This window comes from Phodopus roborovskii, unplaced genomic scaffold (genome assembly GCF_943737965.1).
Source record: "Phodopus roborovskii unplaced genomic scaffold, PHOROB, whole genome shotgun sequence".
NCBI lineage: Eukaryota > Metazoa > Chordata > Mammalia > Rodentia > Cricetidae > Phodopus > Phodopus roborovskii.
The window spans coordinates 22,654,375-22,666,676 of NW_026126480.1; the positions used below are offsets into that span (position 1 = coordinate 22,654,375).

Below are 12,302 nucleotides of genomic sequence, written 5' to 3' on the forward strand. Positions count from 1 at the left end.
ACACAAATATAATCTTTTAGACAAACTGTATATATTTTATAAGATTATAAGAAATATATACTATTTATGAAGAAAAGATACATACTCTATTACCTTCTTTTATCCTTCCTGTCCAAAGATTTATACTTGCCCCCTCATAATTCCCGTTCTCCTCTCAGATTGTATAAACACATTTCTACATCCTGCATATGAGATGCCTGTCTTTCAGTCTGGTATATTTTGCTTAACATGATCGACAGTTGTGTCCACTTTCCTGCAAAAGTCATGACTTCATTCTTCGCTAGCTTAAAATTGAAAGTGAGCAGGGCTGTGGTGGTGCATGCCTTTAGGCAAGAGGATCTCTGCGAGTTTGAAGCCAGCCTGGTCCACAAAGTGAGTGCCAGGACAGTAAGAGGAACACAGAGAAACTCTGTCTCAAAAAACTTAAAAAATTTAAAAAAAAATTAAAAATTAAATACAAAATTTATACTATATTTGAAGGATTCTTTAATAAAGTGGATATAAACCAGATAGTAGTGGTGCTTGCTTTTAATACCAGGATTCAGGAAGCAGAGTCAGACAAAACTCTGAGTTGAAGGCCAGCCTGGTCTACAGAGTGAGTTCCAGGACAGCCAGAGCTACACAGAAAAACCCTCTCTTGAAAAACCAAAATAAACAAAGCGGTTATAAAGCTAAAACAAAAACTAATGTGTGTTACAGACATTTAATTATAGGCACATGAATATTTAATTCTCAAAATTAACATACTGGAAGTGAAAATTATATGTGTTTATAGTAAAGCATTTTATAAAGTTCAGTGCTTCTTTATATTTCCAAAGAGCCCTTCGCAGAACAGTTATGAAAGGGAATGTAATAGTATCTTAAGGGCTTTCTTTTCTGGAGAAATTAACACCTCATTTTTAAGGTCAAGAGCAGATTAAGGAAGAACAGTAGAATCCCTCATAAGTGAAAAATAAAAAAATTGTAGGTACTGGATAAAACTATAAGAAACAAAGATGTGTAATAAGAGGGAGAAAAGAGATAAATATGCCATTATTTTGCATGACTAACAGTCTAGAAAAATAAATTTCATAAAAGATAATAGTTTAAATTAATAAAGGAATTCAGCAAGATTATTGGTTTTTAGAAGAAAACTGAATATTCTTCTGCACAAAAATATCAACTAGCAAAATAAAAAAAGTCTAAGCCCCCTTTCAGGATAGACACAGATCTGTATAGTATTTAGTAATTAGCATGAGCTGCATAAAATCCTGAGAAAATGTAATCTATTTAAAAAGCATAAAAAGAGATGAGAGTCAATTAGGAACCTTACAGTCCTGATGGACTAGGAGAGATAATAAAGATATTAAAGACAATAATTTGTCCTAAAGCTATTAAATAATTCTAATTTTGCAACTGTGTCTAAAAAGAGAATAACAGCTTTTCCAGATCTGGTCCATCCAAAATATTCCCATATTGCTGCTGCCTAGAATGGAGACAAAACTAGGATGGTGTGGTAGAAGTGGAGCCCATGACCACCCTACAGAACTCTTTACATGCCCGGTAGTCATATTCTGGTGATGTTATGTAAAGAAGTGTCTCGTTGTCAGGCATAGTGGCCCTTGCATTTAATCTCAGCACTTGGGATTCTGAGGTCTTCCTGGACTGGACAGTCAGAGCTACATAAAGACCCTGTCTTCAAGCAAACAAACAACAAACAAACAAACAAAAACAATTAATTAGTTTCTAGTTAATTTAGATGAAAATACTTTTGGCTAAAAAGACTGCTTCCATGTCTTGCAAGTGAAAATATTTGAAAATATTACATTAGACTAGTTAATCTAAAAAAAAAAAATGGATATGAGAGAAGAAATAGAATGTGGGCAAAACAGGCTCTGTGATCAAAGAGGGGCTGACAAGAAAGTTCTACTGCATAACCTGAACAATAAATAGTATCTGTCCATTTTATTTTTGTGAGATGCTCTCATTATGTAGACCTGATTGGGCTGGAACTCAATGTGTAGATCAGGCTGGCCTCAGGCTTGCCAAGCTTTACCTGCCTCTGCCTCCTGAGTGCTGGGGTCAGAGGTATACATCACCATATCCAGACTTTTTATTTTTATTTTTAAAATAAAACATACATATGTTTAAATAAAAACATTTAAACAGTAAGTTTTACTATTTTCAAAGGAAAAAAAGAACAAACAAGTTTTTATCACAGGCATATATAATCTCTAATTTATGGCAGGAAAACCTGTAGGTGTAGGACCTATAGTTTGGAGGTCCAATATTGACCATAATCTGATACTTCAATTAATTAAATAAAATGTTAAATCAATTTTCACAGTAATATTAGCCACATTTTAGATGAACATCAATGCCACTTTCATTTCACACATAAGAGTATGGAATATTTCCATTATTGTACATTTTGTACAATATCATTTATCTAAATGCCATAGGCTCCATAATTTGCATCCATGTAGGATATTGTGTTTTTCATACTTAGAAGTTCTTGAAGTTATTTTGAAATAATGTTTAAATTTGGGGACTCTATGGGACCATGTATGTGCAATAGAAGATAAATGAGTACATCACTCATAATGGACACTAAAAGTAGGATTGGTAAATAACAGATAAGCCCTGTGTTTCTATTCCATGAAGTCTGGAGCTCAGAGTATAGGCAAACTCTGAGTTTATGTAATGGCAAGTGTTTTGTAGTTAAGTCTTAGACCACTTTCTACTTTATTTCCTAAGTATTTCATTGGGTTTCCTGAAAAGAAGGGGAGAAAAATATTCAGCTAGTGTGAACTTGGGAACTGAGTACTTTGGACTTAAATACAGACAATGTTCAAAATATTGAAGTGAGATAAACGAGTTAAGGAAATTTTTTCTTGTGTTGTTTTACAAATTCATGTCAATAAAACCATCTGGATAGGCATTGTGACAGGAGACAAGGGATTTATTTAGATTTTTTTTGTTATTTTAACTTACTTATATGTTTGTGGGGATGTGCATATGAGTGTTTAGTGATGGCAGAGGCCAAGGGCATTGGATCTTCCTGGACCTGCACTTACTTACAAGTGGTTGTGAGCCACCCAGTGTGGGTCCTGGGAACCAGCTCAAGTCATTTGAGGGAGCAGCATGTGCTCTTAACTTCTGAGCCAGCCCTCCAGCCTTGAGAAATAGTTTCAACAAGTAAGAGTCACTACTTATTTGATTCATGATCACTAAAGTTTTATTTTGTATTTAAGGAGAAAAGTAGAAATGTGTAACTTATTCTTTATAAGTTCTGCAATAACATATTTGAAAAAGAAGAACATATTGAAATGGAATCATTGAAAGAGATCATAAATGAGCAAAAGTGGAATCAGAATAATTCCCAATTTTCATTACACTGGAAGTATTAGCACTTGGTGATCTTCACAGAGCCTGAAAAGTTAGCAGCATATACTGTTGCCCTTTACTGTCTAATAAATCAGCCTTTACTGAGGTTTAGCCTTAACTAATACATCCACATCAGCTTTGTCTCCCTCTCCAAGACTTTTTGCATTGCCATCAACAAGGACATTTTCCTCCTTCTTGGTGGGCCTCTGGTAACCACCATCTCTGGCAGCCATTTGAACTCCAAGGCTAACGAAATTGTGTACATCTTGTAGCTTCTTTCTCAGCCATTGCATCCGCTCCATAGAGGCCAGGTGTTTGCCCAGGTTGTGCATAAGCTGTATTTCACTGACAGCTCTCTTCCTAGAAAGAGCAGAAAGAGAGGGCCACTCCATTAGTTCCCCATGTCCCCATCCTAAAACCCTACTACAAAACCTCAGGTCCATATCTTCCCTGTACAGAATGGGCTGTAGCACTTACTTAATAGGTTTCCCATCTGTTTGGGTGAGAAGACAAACTACCAGCATGATGATCGTTACTTTAGCCATGGCTTTTGCAGACGTCATCTTTACTGAAAGTAGAAGCAACATTGAGATAGTTTAAAATACTGTCAATGTGCTAAAGTCCTAGTAGTTGTTCTTCATAACCATCTAAGCAATCAGCAGTTAGCTGACATCACAGTGATCAGTTGAGCTGTTTTTCCTGAGTCTTTGGAATCAGTCTCTTTATATAATGGATATATTAGTAATGTAACATGTGCACATAGCTTAGGGAAACTGGATCCATGACTTCCTTAGGAGGCTTTCTGAATTCCTTGTGCAAATTTTTAAATATGAAATTTAAAACACATGATTAATGAAAAGTGTTTTTTATGATTTCCCATTATTCATGTTGGCTATGCCTAAGTGTTTATAATAGGCCTGAAATTCACTAATCTACTAATCAGGTAAATTATCACTATTGAGTGATCAAACACTATTTTCATGATGAAAGCTTATTTTCAGATGCTATCATAACAATTGTAAATACTAAATTTGTAGGGTTTTATGTTTATTTTTGAGATAAGATCTTGCTATATAACCAAGGCTGGCCTTCAAATTATGATCCTCCAGGCCTTGGTCTCTGGCACATTGGGTTTCAGATATTCACCACCATGTCTAACTATAAGGTTTGAATTTGATATCTTTAATGTATTAATAATGTACATACCTCTCACAATGAAAAAAGCATGTGTCATGACTAGAAGAATGGCTCAGTAAAGTTCTTGCTGTGCAAGCATTGGGTACAGCAGCAGTGCACCTATAATGCTAGCATTGGGAAAGTTTAAAAAAAAAATAGGTGGAGAATGATAGAGGAAGATATCCAACATTGACCTCTGGCCTTCATGTGCCCATACATATTCACATGTGTGTGATTATACACACACACAAAGGATGTGCCAAAGCATTTAAGAAACCAATTAACTTCTTATATAATGTTCTTAGAGCTTTGACCTTTAATAAAAATGAGTGTCTGCATCTTATAGCTTCAACTTAGCAGTTGTGGTTTAGTTCTAGTTCTAAAGTAGCATAAGAGACCTTATAGAATGCATCATTTTTCCTCTCTGCGCACTGCACAGCCATCAGTGTAGTGATAAAGGAAAGTCAGGGCTCAGTCACAAGCACTGTAGCTGGTGGACAGGAGCACTGATGTTTGGTAATATAAGTTCAAGTGACCTAGTGACATCTCTGCTTCACTTCTTGTTCTTTTGAGGAAGATGAACTTCTTATATAGTGATGCCATGAAAAGAGCTGAAATGACCAGATAGCATACTTAAACACCTACACGAAGATTAGAAAATGCTGTTCTTTGTGTAAAAGGAATGACTATTCTATAGTGGAAAAAAAATGCAACTTTAGAATGCAGGCTAAGCTCCTTAGAAGCCATAAAATTCAAAATATAGATAAGAATACCTTACAGGAAAATAAATATACACTCCACATGGTAAATTATTGTTGACTTTTTACATCAGAATTATTGTCTCTCCACCACCCTGTTTTTTATCTCAAATTTTTGAATAATAATAATGAGATCACTAAAGAGTATCGTCAATTTTCTGTACTTTCACGTCGTTTTTAAAAAAAGGTATTCCAAGAAGTTTTCATCATAAAAATAAGGATTCATGACTTTCTTACCATAACATAAATTTATTTTATTGCTACATTTTATATTTAACAAAATTAACCTCCCCTTAATGTTTTACAATGGAAAATAGCATGATACTGGTAGAAAATGGTATGCATTGAAAACTTGTTCAGTTATCAAAATCTCACAGAATCTGGAAGAGCCTTTGAGAAGCTCCTTACCATACAATGACTTCACAGAGGATCCTTCAGGATTGCCACCAACCGCTGCTGTATTAAGTTGGAGGGAATGAGACAGCAGATGGACTGGACTGCAACTCCTCAAATCTGCATTTCTTATGTAGGCTTTGCTCACAAAGAGGAGCGTTTTATTGTTAAAGATGATATCACTCCCAGTTCTTTGGATCTCAACCATAGGACCAGAGCAGCCACATACCCTCATTGGGTGGTTCCCACTCCTCTAAAGTTTCAGATAATTAGATAACAGAAGAAAAAGAGAAAGGTGCTGAAAAAGGAACTACGAAAGGAGTTGCAGCAAATACCAATCACACCACCTAGAAAATTCTGACATAATTGATGATACTGAATACATATAAATACATATGAATACATATGAATACATATAAAATGTTTGAGACAGAGTCTCATGAATGTAACCCTGGCTGGCCTGAAACTCACATAGATCCACCTGCCTCTCCTTCATGAGTGCTGGAATTAAAGACATTTACCACCAGACCTTGCCACTTACAAAGTTTTGATTCCAAATACTTATGATGAAGTTATTCCAGTATTTTAAAATATAAACTGTATTTGTTTTTTGTTATAGCCACATTACAAAGAAATATACTTATCTCCTTAAAAAATCACATAACATGCTTTTTTAGCAAGCTATTTCCAACCAATTCATATCATCCTTGATCAGTTTTTTAAAAATATAATTTATGTATATTTCATATATATGTATACATATACATATACACACACACACACACACATATATATATATATATATGGCAAGGGAGATGATTGATGGTTCATTGAATAAGTGCAAGTGTGAGGACCCGAGTTCAGTTCCCAGAATCCATATAAAAGCCAGTTACTGAGAGTGCAGGTACTAAGATCAACAATTAATAAATGGACTTCAGGAAACCAAAAAGCTTCTTCAAGGCAAAGGACACCACCAATAGGACAAAAAAGCAGCCTACAGAATAGGAAAAGATTTACACCTCTGCATCTGATAGAGTTCTAATATCCAAAATGTATAAAGAACTCAAGAAACTAGACTTCAACAATCAAAATAATCCATTTAAAAATGGGGTACATATCTAAACAGAATTCTCAATAGGGAAATCTTAAATGGCTGGGAAACACATAAAGAAATGTTCAACACCCTTAGCCATAATAAAATTCAAATCAAAACTACTTTGAAATTTTATGTTGCACCTATCAGAATGGCTAAGAAACACAAGTGACAGCATATGCTGGTGAGGATGTGGAGCAAAGGGAACACTCCTCCACTGCTGGTGGCAGTGCAAACTTATACAGGCACTTTGGAAACCAATATGGCAGTTTCTCAGAAAGTTAGGGATCAATCTACCTCAAGACCCAGCTATACCACTCTTGGGCATATGCCCCAAAGATATTCTATCCTACAACAAAGGCACTTGTTCAACTATGTTCATAGCACTGTTATTCATTGTAGCCAGAAACTGGAAACAACCTAAATGTCCTTCAGCCAAAGAATAGATAAATAAATTGTGGTACATTTACACAATGGGGTATTGTTCAACTGTTACAAAAAAATTGGCATCATGAAATTTTCAGGTAAATGGATGGAACTAGAAAAAATCCTAAGGAAGGAAAGCATGGTACTCACTTGTAAGTGGATAGTAGCTGTAAAATAAATGATAATTATTCTATAACCACAGACCCAGAAAGGCTAAGTGATAAGGAAGATCTCTCTGGGAAGGGTAAATAGATTAGATTTTGTGGGTGGACGGTGGGCAGATGGGGATGAGAATAGGAAGGGTAGTTGTGGGGGATGGATGGAGGGAGACAGTATAGGGAGAGATGACCAGAACTAGAGGGCATTTGAGGTGCAATGTGGAAACCTAGTGCAGTAGAAACTCCCAGGAATCTATGAGGGTAACCCCAGCAAGGACTCCTAGTAATAGAGAATATGGAGCCTGGACCAATCATCTTCTGCAAGGCTTCCAGTGGTGGCACTGGGACAAGAACCTAGTCACAAAATTTCTGACCTACAGTCTATCCTGATTGCAAGATGTGCTGGGCAATGGAAGTGCAGAACTTGTGGGAGTGGCCAACCAATGACTGGTTTAATTTGAAGCCCATAGGGTGAGAGGGAGCCCATGTTTGACACTGCCTGGATGAGCAGGAACTGGAGGCTGGATAGGCCAGAGACCTAAGATAGACAGGTTCTGTGTTGCAAAGGTTGGCTGAAGGGGGGGGGGGTCACTCCAGAATGTAATTCAGGCAGCAGGGAGGAACAATTTCTATGAACTGAACCTCAAACAGCTGTGCAAAGGCATATTTATTGTTACACAAAAGTTGTTTTCTTTTGGGGGAGGAGGGTAAAACAAGTTCTTTATACCAAAGCCCCTGATCTAATCTATGTTTTCTGAAGGAAAACATCACACCTCTGCAACTTTAGTTCTTATTGTGTACTGTGTACAGTATCCAATAATCACAAGACACTTGAGGTGTGCTAGGACAATCTTGTGATCAAAGTCAGGCAAAAGCTGGATGGTTTTGTGTGTCAACTTGACATAAGTTACAGTCATCAGAGGAAGGAGCCTCAGTTGAGGAAATGCTTCAATGAGATCTAGCTGTAAGGCATTTTCTCGCTTAGTGATCAATGGGGGAGGGCCCAGTCCATGGTGGGTAGTCCCATCATTGGGCTGTTGGTCCTGGGTTCTATAAGAAGGTGCACTGAACAAGCCATGGGAAGGAAACCAGTAAATAGCTTCCCTCCATGGCCTCTGCATCAGCTCCTGCCTCCAGGTTCCTGCCCTGTTTGAGTTCCTGTCCTGACTTCCTTCAGTGATGAACAGCAATAATGCTGAAGTCTAAGCCTAACAAACCCTTTCCCTCCCAACTTGATTTTTTCTTTTTGGTCATTGTTTTTCATCACAGCAATAGAAACCCTAAGACAGGCTATAAAATGCCTCTAAACAAACAACTCTATAGATAACTGAAAACAATCGCTGTTTTCCAGTTTCCTCAAGATCTAAGTACTTCTAGAAAACATTCATTCTGGTGTTTACCCTAGGTACCGTGATTGCCTATTCAGGTAACTCGCCTCTCAGAAAGCCATTTTCATAATTAGGTCAGTTCTATTGTCTCTTGTCACACCCAGGCTTCATCCAACCTCTTCCTGCTAACCATTGCCAAGGTCCCACTGTGCACAGGTAAGGATCAGTATGAATTAAACAACAGTATGGAATAAAGCATGACAGGTATGTTAGATCTATGTTAGTGCTGTTCTAGAAAATTGTCTACATTGGGCAGGTCTCACCTGGAGTATGTTGCAGGCTTTTCTTTATAAATTTTAAAGACAAATCAGAATGTATTCTGAAGACATAAATTAGCTTGGTCAAAAATTGAAGAATGTGGCATAGGAAAGTAGTTGAGTGAAACTGGAAATGCCTTGGGATAATTACATAGCTGTATATTGTTCTTCATAGAGCTCTAGGAAGGATTGTGTCCTAGGTTTAAGAAGCAAAGACTGAAATTTATAAGAGGTTGGGAAGGATAAAAAAACTCAGTTGACTCATGGCTAATGATTTGGGCTCAATTTGAACATTATAATTGTCAGAACAGGGAATCTTACATCTTTTTAAGTAATGTGTTTCCCAACAAGGGAAGTTTTCTAGTGAAAACTAGTTGAATATTTATCAGGCACAGTGTAGAGACTCATGCATGGTAAAGGACTGCATTTGATAACCAAGAGGTCTCTTTCAATTATAAAATCCTTTTTGGTTTTCTTTTTCTTTTGTTGTGCTGGAGACCAAATGGAGATCTCTGCGGTGCTAAGCAAGTGCACATCTTACTCTGTTTTGATCTTTTAAAATAACTCTTCTGGGACTTGGGATATAGCCCATGCATAAAGGTCCTAGATTTATCCTCCCCAAGTTCTGCAAACAAACAAAAACTCTTTTGATACAAAGCGTGCATGCATATGTATTATTTTTCTGTTATGCTCTGGTGACAGAAAGGAGAACTTAAAGGTACATAGTTAAGGAAACACTTTTGTCACTAAAACTATGCTTAACATTCTGATTTTAAGAATTGTTTGTTCTCCAGTACTTTGGGTAACTTGTGGTAATTGACATAATCATGCTCTTATTCTTTCTCCTAGCATACTTACTTATAGAAAAGAAAGTCAACAACATTATTAAACTATTTTTACAGAAATATAAGGCAATTTTGACAGTGACACTCATTCATCATTCAAAAGGCATTGAATATATACTCCCTCCCAGTGACTATGCCAATCAATAGATGATAGAGGTCCGGAACCTTAGATTCACCATATAGTTTGACATAATGTGAAAGATGTTTTCCTAGAGGTAAGAATACGGCTTATAGGGGGCGACTAACTTCTGCAAACTGTTTTAGCAGTATCTTCAAGAGTGATAGTGGATTTTCCCATCAGACAAAGTGAGAAAGGATAGAGAAATGATCCTGTGTAGAGGCTAATAAGCCATGAAGACTGAAGATCGAGCAGATGGTGAATAGAAATGCATGGTGGCTCTATATGTTTGGTGGGTGCCGTCTGCTGAGTTTTGTCATTCAGTGCTCTTTACACAGGAAATGTATGAGCATTGGCAATATTTTTGTCCTTCGGGTATTTTTCAAAGGACTACTTGATCTTTCTTACAAATAAGAGAGGTGGCTGCCAAGATTTGACACATGATTTATCTAAATCATCAGTCCGTGGGATCTCAGGCAGTAGGGACAAGGGCATCTTTGAGGGATTTGAAGGCTAAGGGCTATGTGGGTACAGGAAGCTGATAACATGGTAAGAGAAAAGCTGAGCACAATGTTTTTTGCTTTTAAAACCTCAGCTCTTTTGTAAAAATTATATTCTAAAATTCTCAGAAACCAGGTTTACCCAACCTAGTGTAGTCCTTATATTTTGGGGAAAGATAAAGCACTATGTGTTCTTTTGCCTTCAGGGACTGTCCAGTTTGAGAGTGGTAGTATTTCCTTGTGTTCACTCACAAGGAAGTACTATGATTATGGCACTTACCACCAAGCAAGAGTTTGTGGGACTGGAAAAACGCAAACACCATGCTTTGCATGTAGATTGGATTGCATCTAATTTTTTAAAGAAAATATTAAGAACTGATGCATACAAAGAGCTGCATATACTTAATATATACAGTTTGATGATTTTAGACAAGTGCACACAGGCATGGTTACCACCACATCCAAAGTAATGTACATATACTACATGTCTTCCTAATGTTCACTTTGTCCCAATCTTTTTTACTTGAGATAGGATCTTGCTATGCAGCTCAGGCTGGCCTCAAACTCACAAAAACCCTCCCATCTCAGCCTTTCCCAAGTGCTGGGATTACAGCAATGCTCAACCATGTCTGGCTCCTCCCATCTTTTCTTGGAGAACACTGAGCATGAAATTCACAATTCAATATTGATACCCCAAGCCCTGTGTTGTTTATCTTCTGGACAGTGTCTGTCTTCAAGCTGATCCACTGTCATGTCATGAGCCCCTCTATGGATTATAAAGTCCTGAGCTCTTTTTGATCTTACAGGGAAAAAAAATTGTCTCACCAGCATCCAAACTTATTTGTACTTAAAGACAATGAACAAAATGCTTAATGTGACTTAGAAAATAATAACTGGTAGATTTAAAAAATTATTTTTGTGGTATTCTATTCATTTGCTCTCTTAATGGTGTGTGTGTGTGTGTGTGTGTGTGTGTGTGTGTGTGTATACAGAGAGAGAGGGGAGTCATAAGTCAATAATGGGCATTTTCTTAAATTGTTATCCATCCTTTTTATTTACTTATTTATTTTGAGATAGCTTATCTCATTGAACCTAGAGCTCACTGGTTTGGCTAGTCTGGCTTGGAAGAAGCCATGGGAATTTTCCTATCTTTTCTTCCCTATCTCTGAATTCACAAGCATGTGACATCATGCTCTGCTTTTACATGGGACCAGATATGGAATTTGGGTCCTCATGCTTACGCATCAAGCATTTTACTGACTGAGACATTTCTTGAACCTGATGTTTTATCTTCAGCACAGTGGCTGCACTTAATCTAAGGCTATTTCAATCAGCAATTGCAGCTCTGCACTTACCAGCCTGCTTCTCTGGAAGTGGCCAGGCTGCTCAGGCCATAGCCTGGCAGGTATTCTTTTCCTGTGGGCACTGGCACTGATGCTGCTGCTACTAAAGGTAGCTTTAACTAGATTTCTATCATTTTATTTATAAATAAAAATGGAGACTCAAAGGCTGGGGTGAAAACTTGCTAGCTCAGAGAGATTTGAGTAGCACTGCTAACTTCTCCATGCTGGTGTCTCTTCTCTGCCCAAACTATAAAAACTTCGCCACTCAAAACTCATCTCTTCTACTTCCAATGCATCTCTCTATCTCTTCCAGATGGCTTCTGATGCTCTAGGATTACTTTCTGTCACTAGATGCCAACTCATCCTCCTGACCCAAGGTTAGTTTCATTTAATTAATGCAAATGCTAACTCAGGGTTTACAGTATGATCAAACATCCCCCCAACATCAATTCCTATTTTTCTTTCTCTGTATAACCTGCTT

General features: G+C 37.2%; 1 protein-coding gene across 1 annotated transcript; it reads right to left on the reverse strand.

Annotated features, from left to right (window-relative positions):
* Positions 1–3,464: 3,464 nt before the first annotated feature.
* Positions 3,465–5,928, reverse strand: Pth (parathyroid hormone). Its single transcript, XM_051192043.1, has 4 exons — positions 5,842–5,928; positions 4,445–4,454; positions 3,844–3,934; positions 3,465–3,726 (listed from the first exon to the last, which is right to left on the reverse strand). The coding sequence occupies exons 1-4, from the start codon at positions 5,926–5,928 to the stop codon at positions 3,465–3,467; spliced, it is 450 nt and encodes a 149-aa protein (XP_051048000.1).
* Between the last annotated feature and the right edge of the window lie 6,374 nt (positions 5,929–12,302).

Bases quoted from the DNA above. Each gene is read 5' to 3' on its own strand.
- Pth (XM_051192043.1), bottom strand. From the start codon at position 5,928: ATGAGGGTATGTGGCTGCTCTGGTCCTATGGTTGAGATCCAAAGAACT. The intron at 3,727-3,843 runs GTAAGTGCTACA...TGCTCTTTCTAG, and splicing joins ACAGATGGGAAACCTATTAA to GAAGAGAGCTGTCAGTGAAA.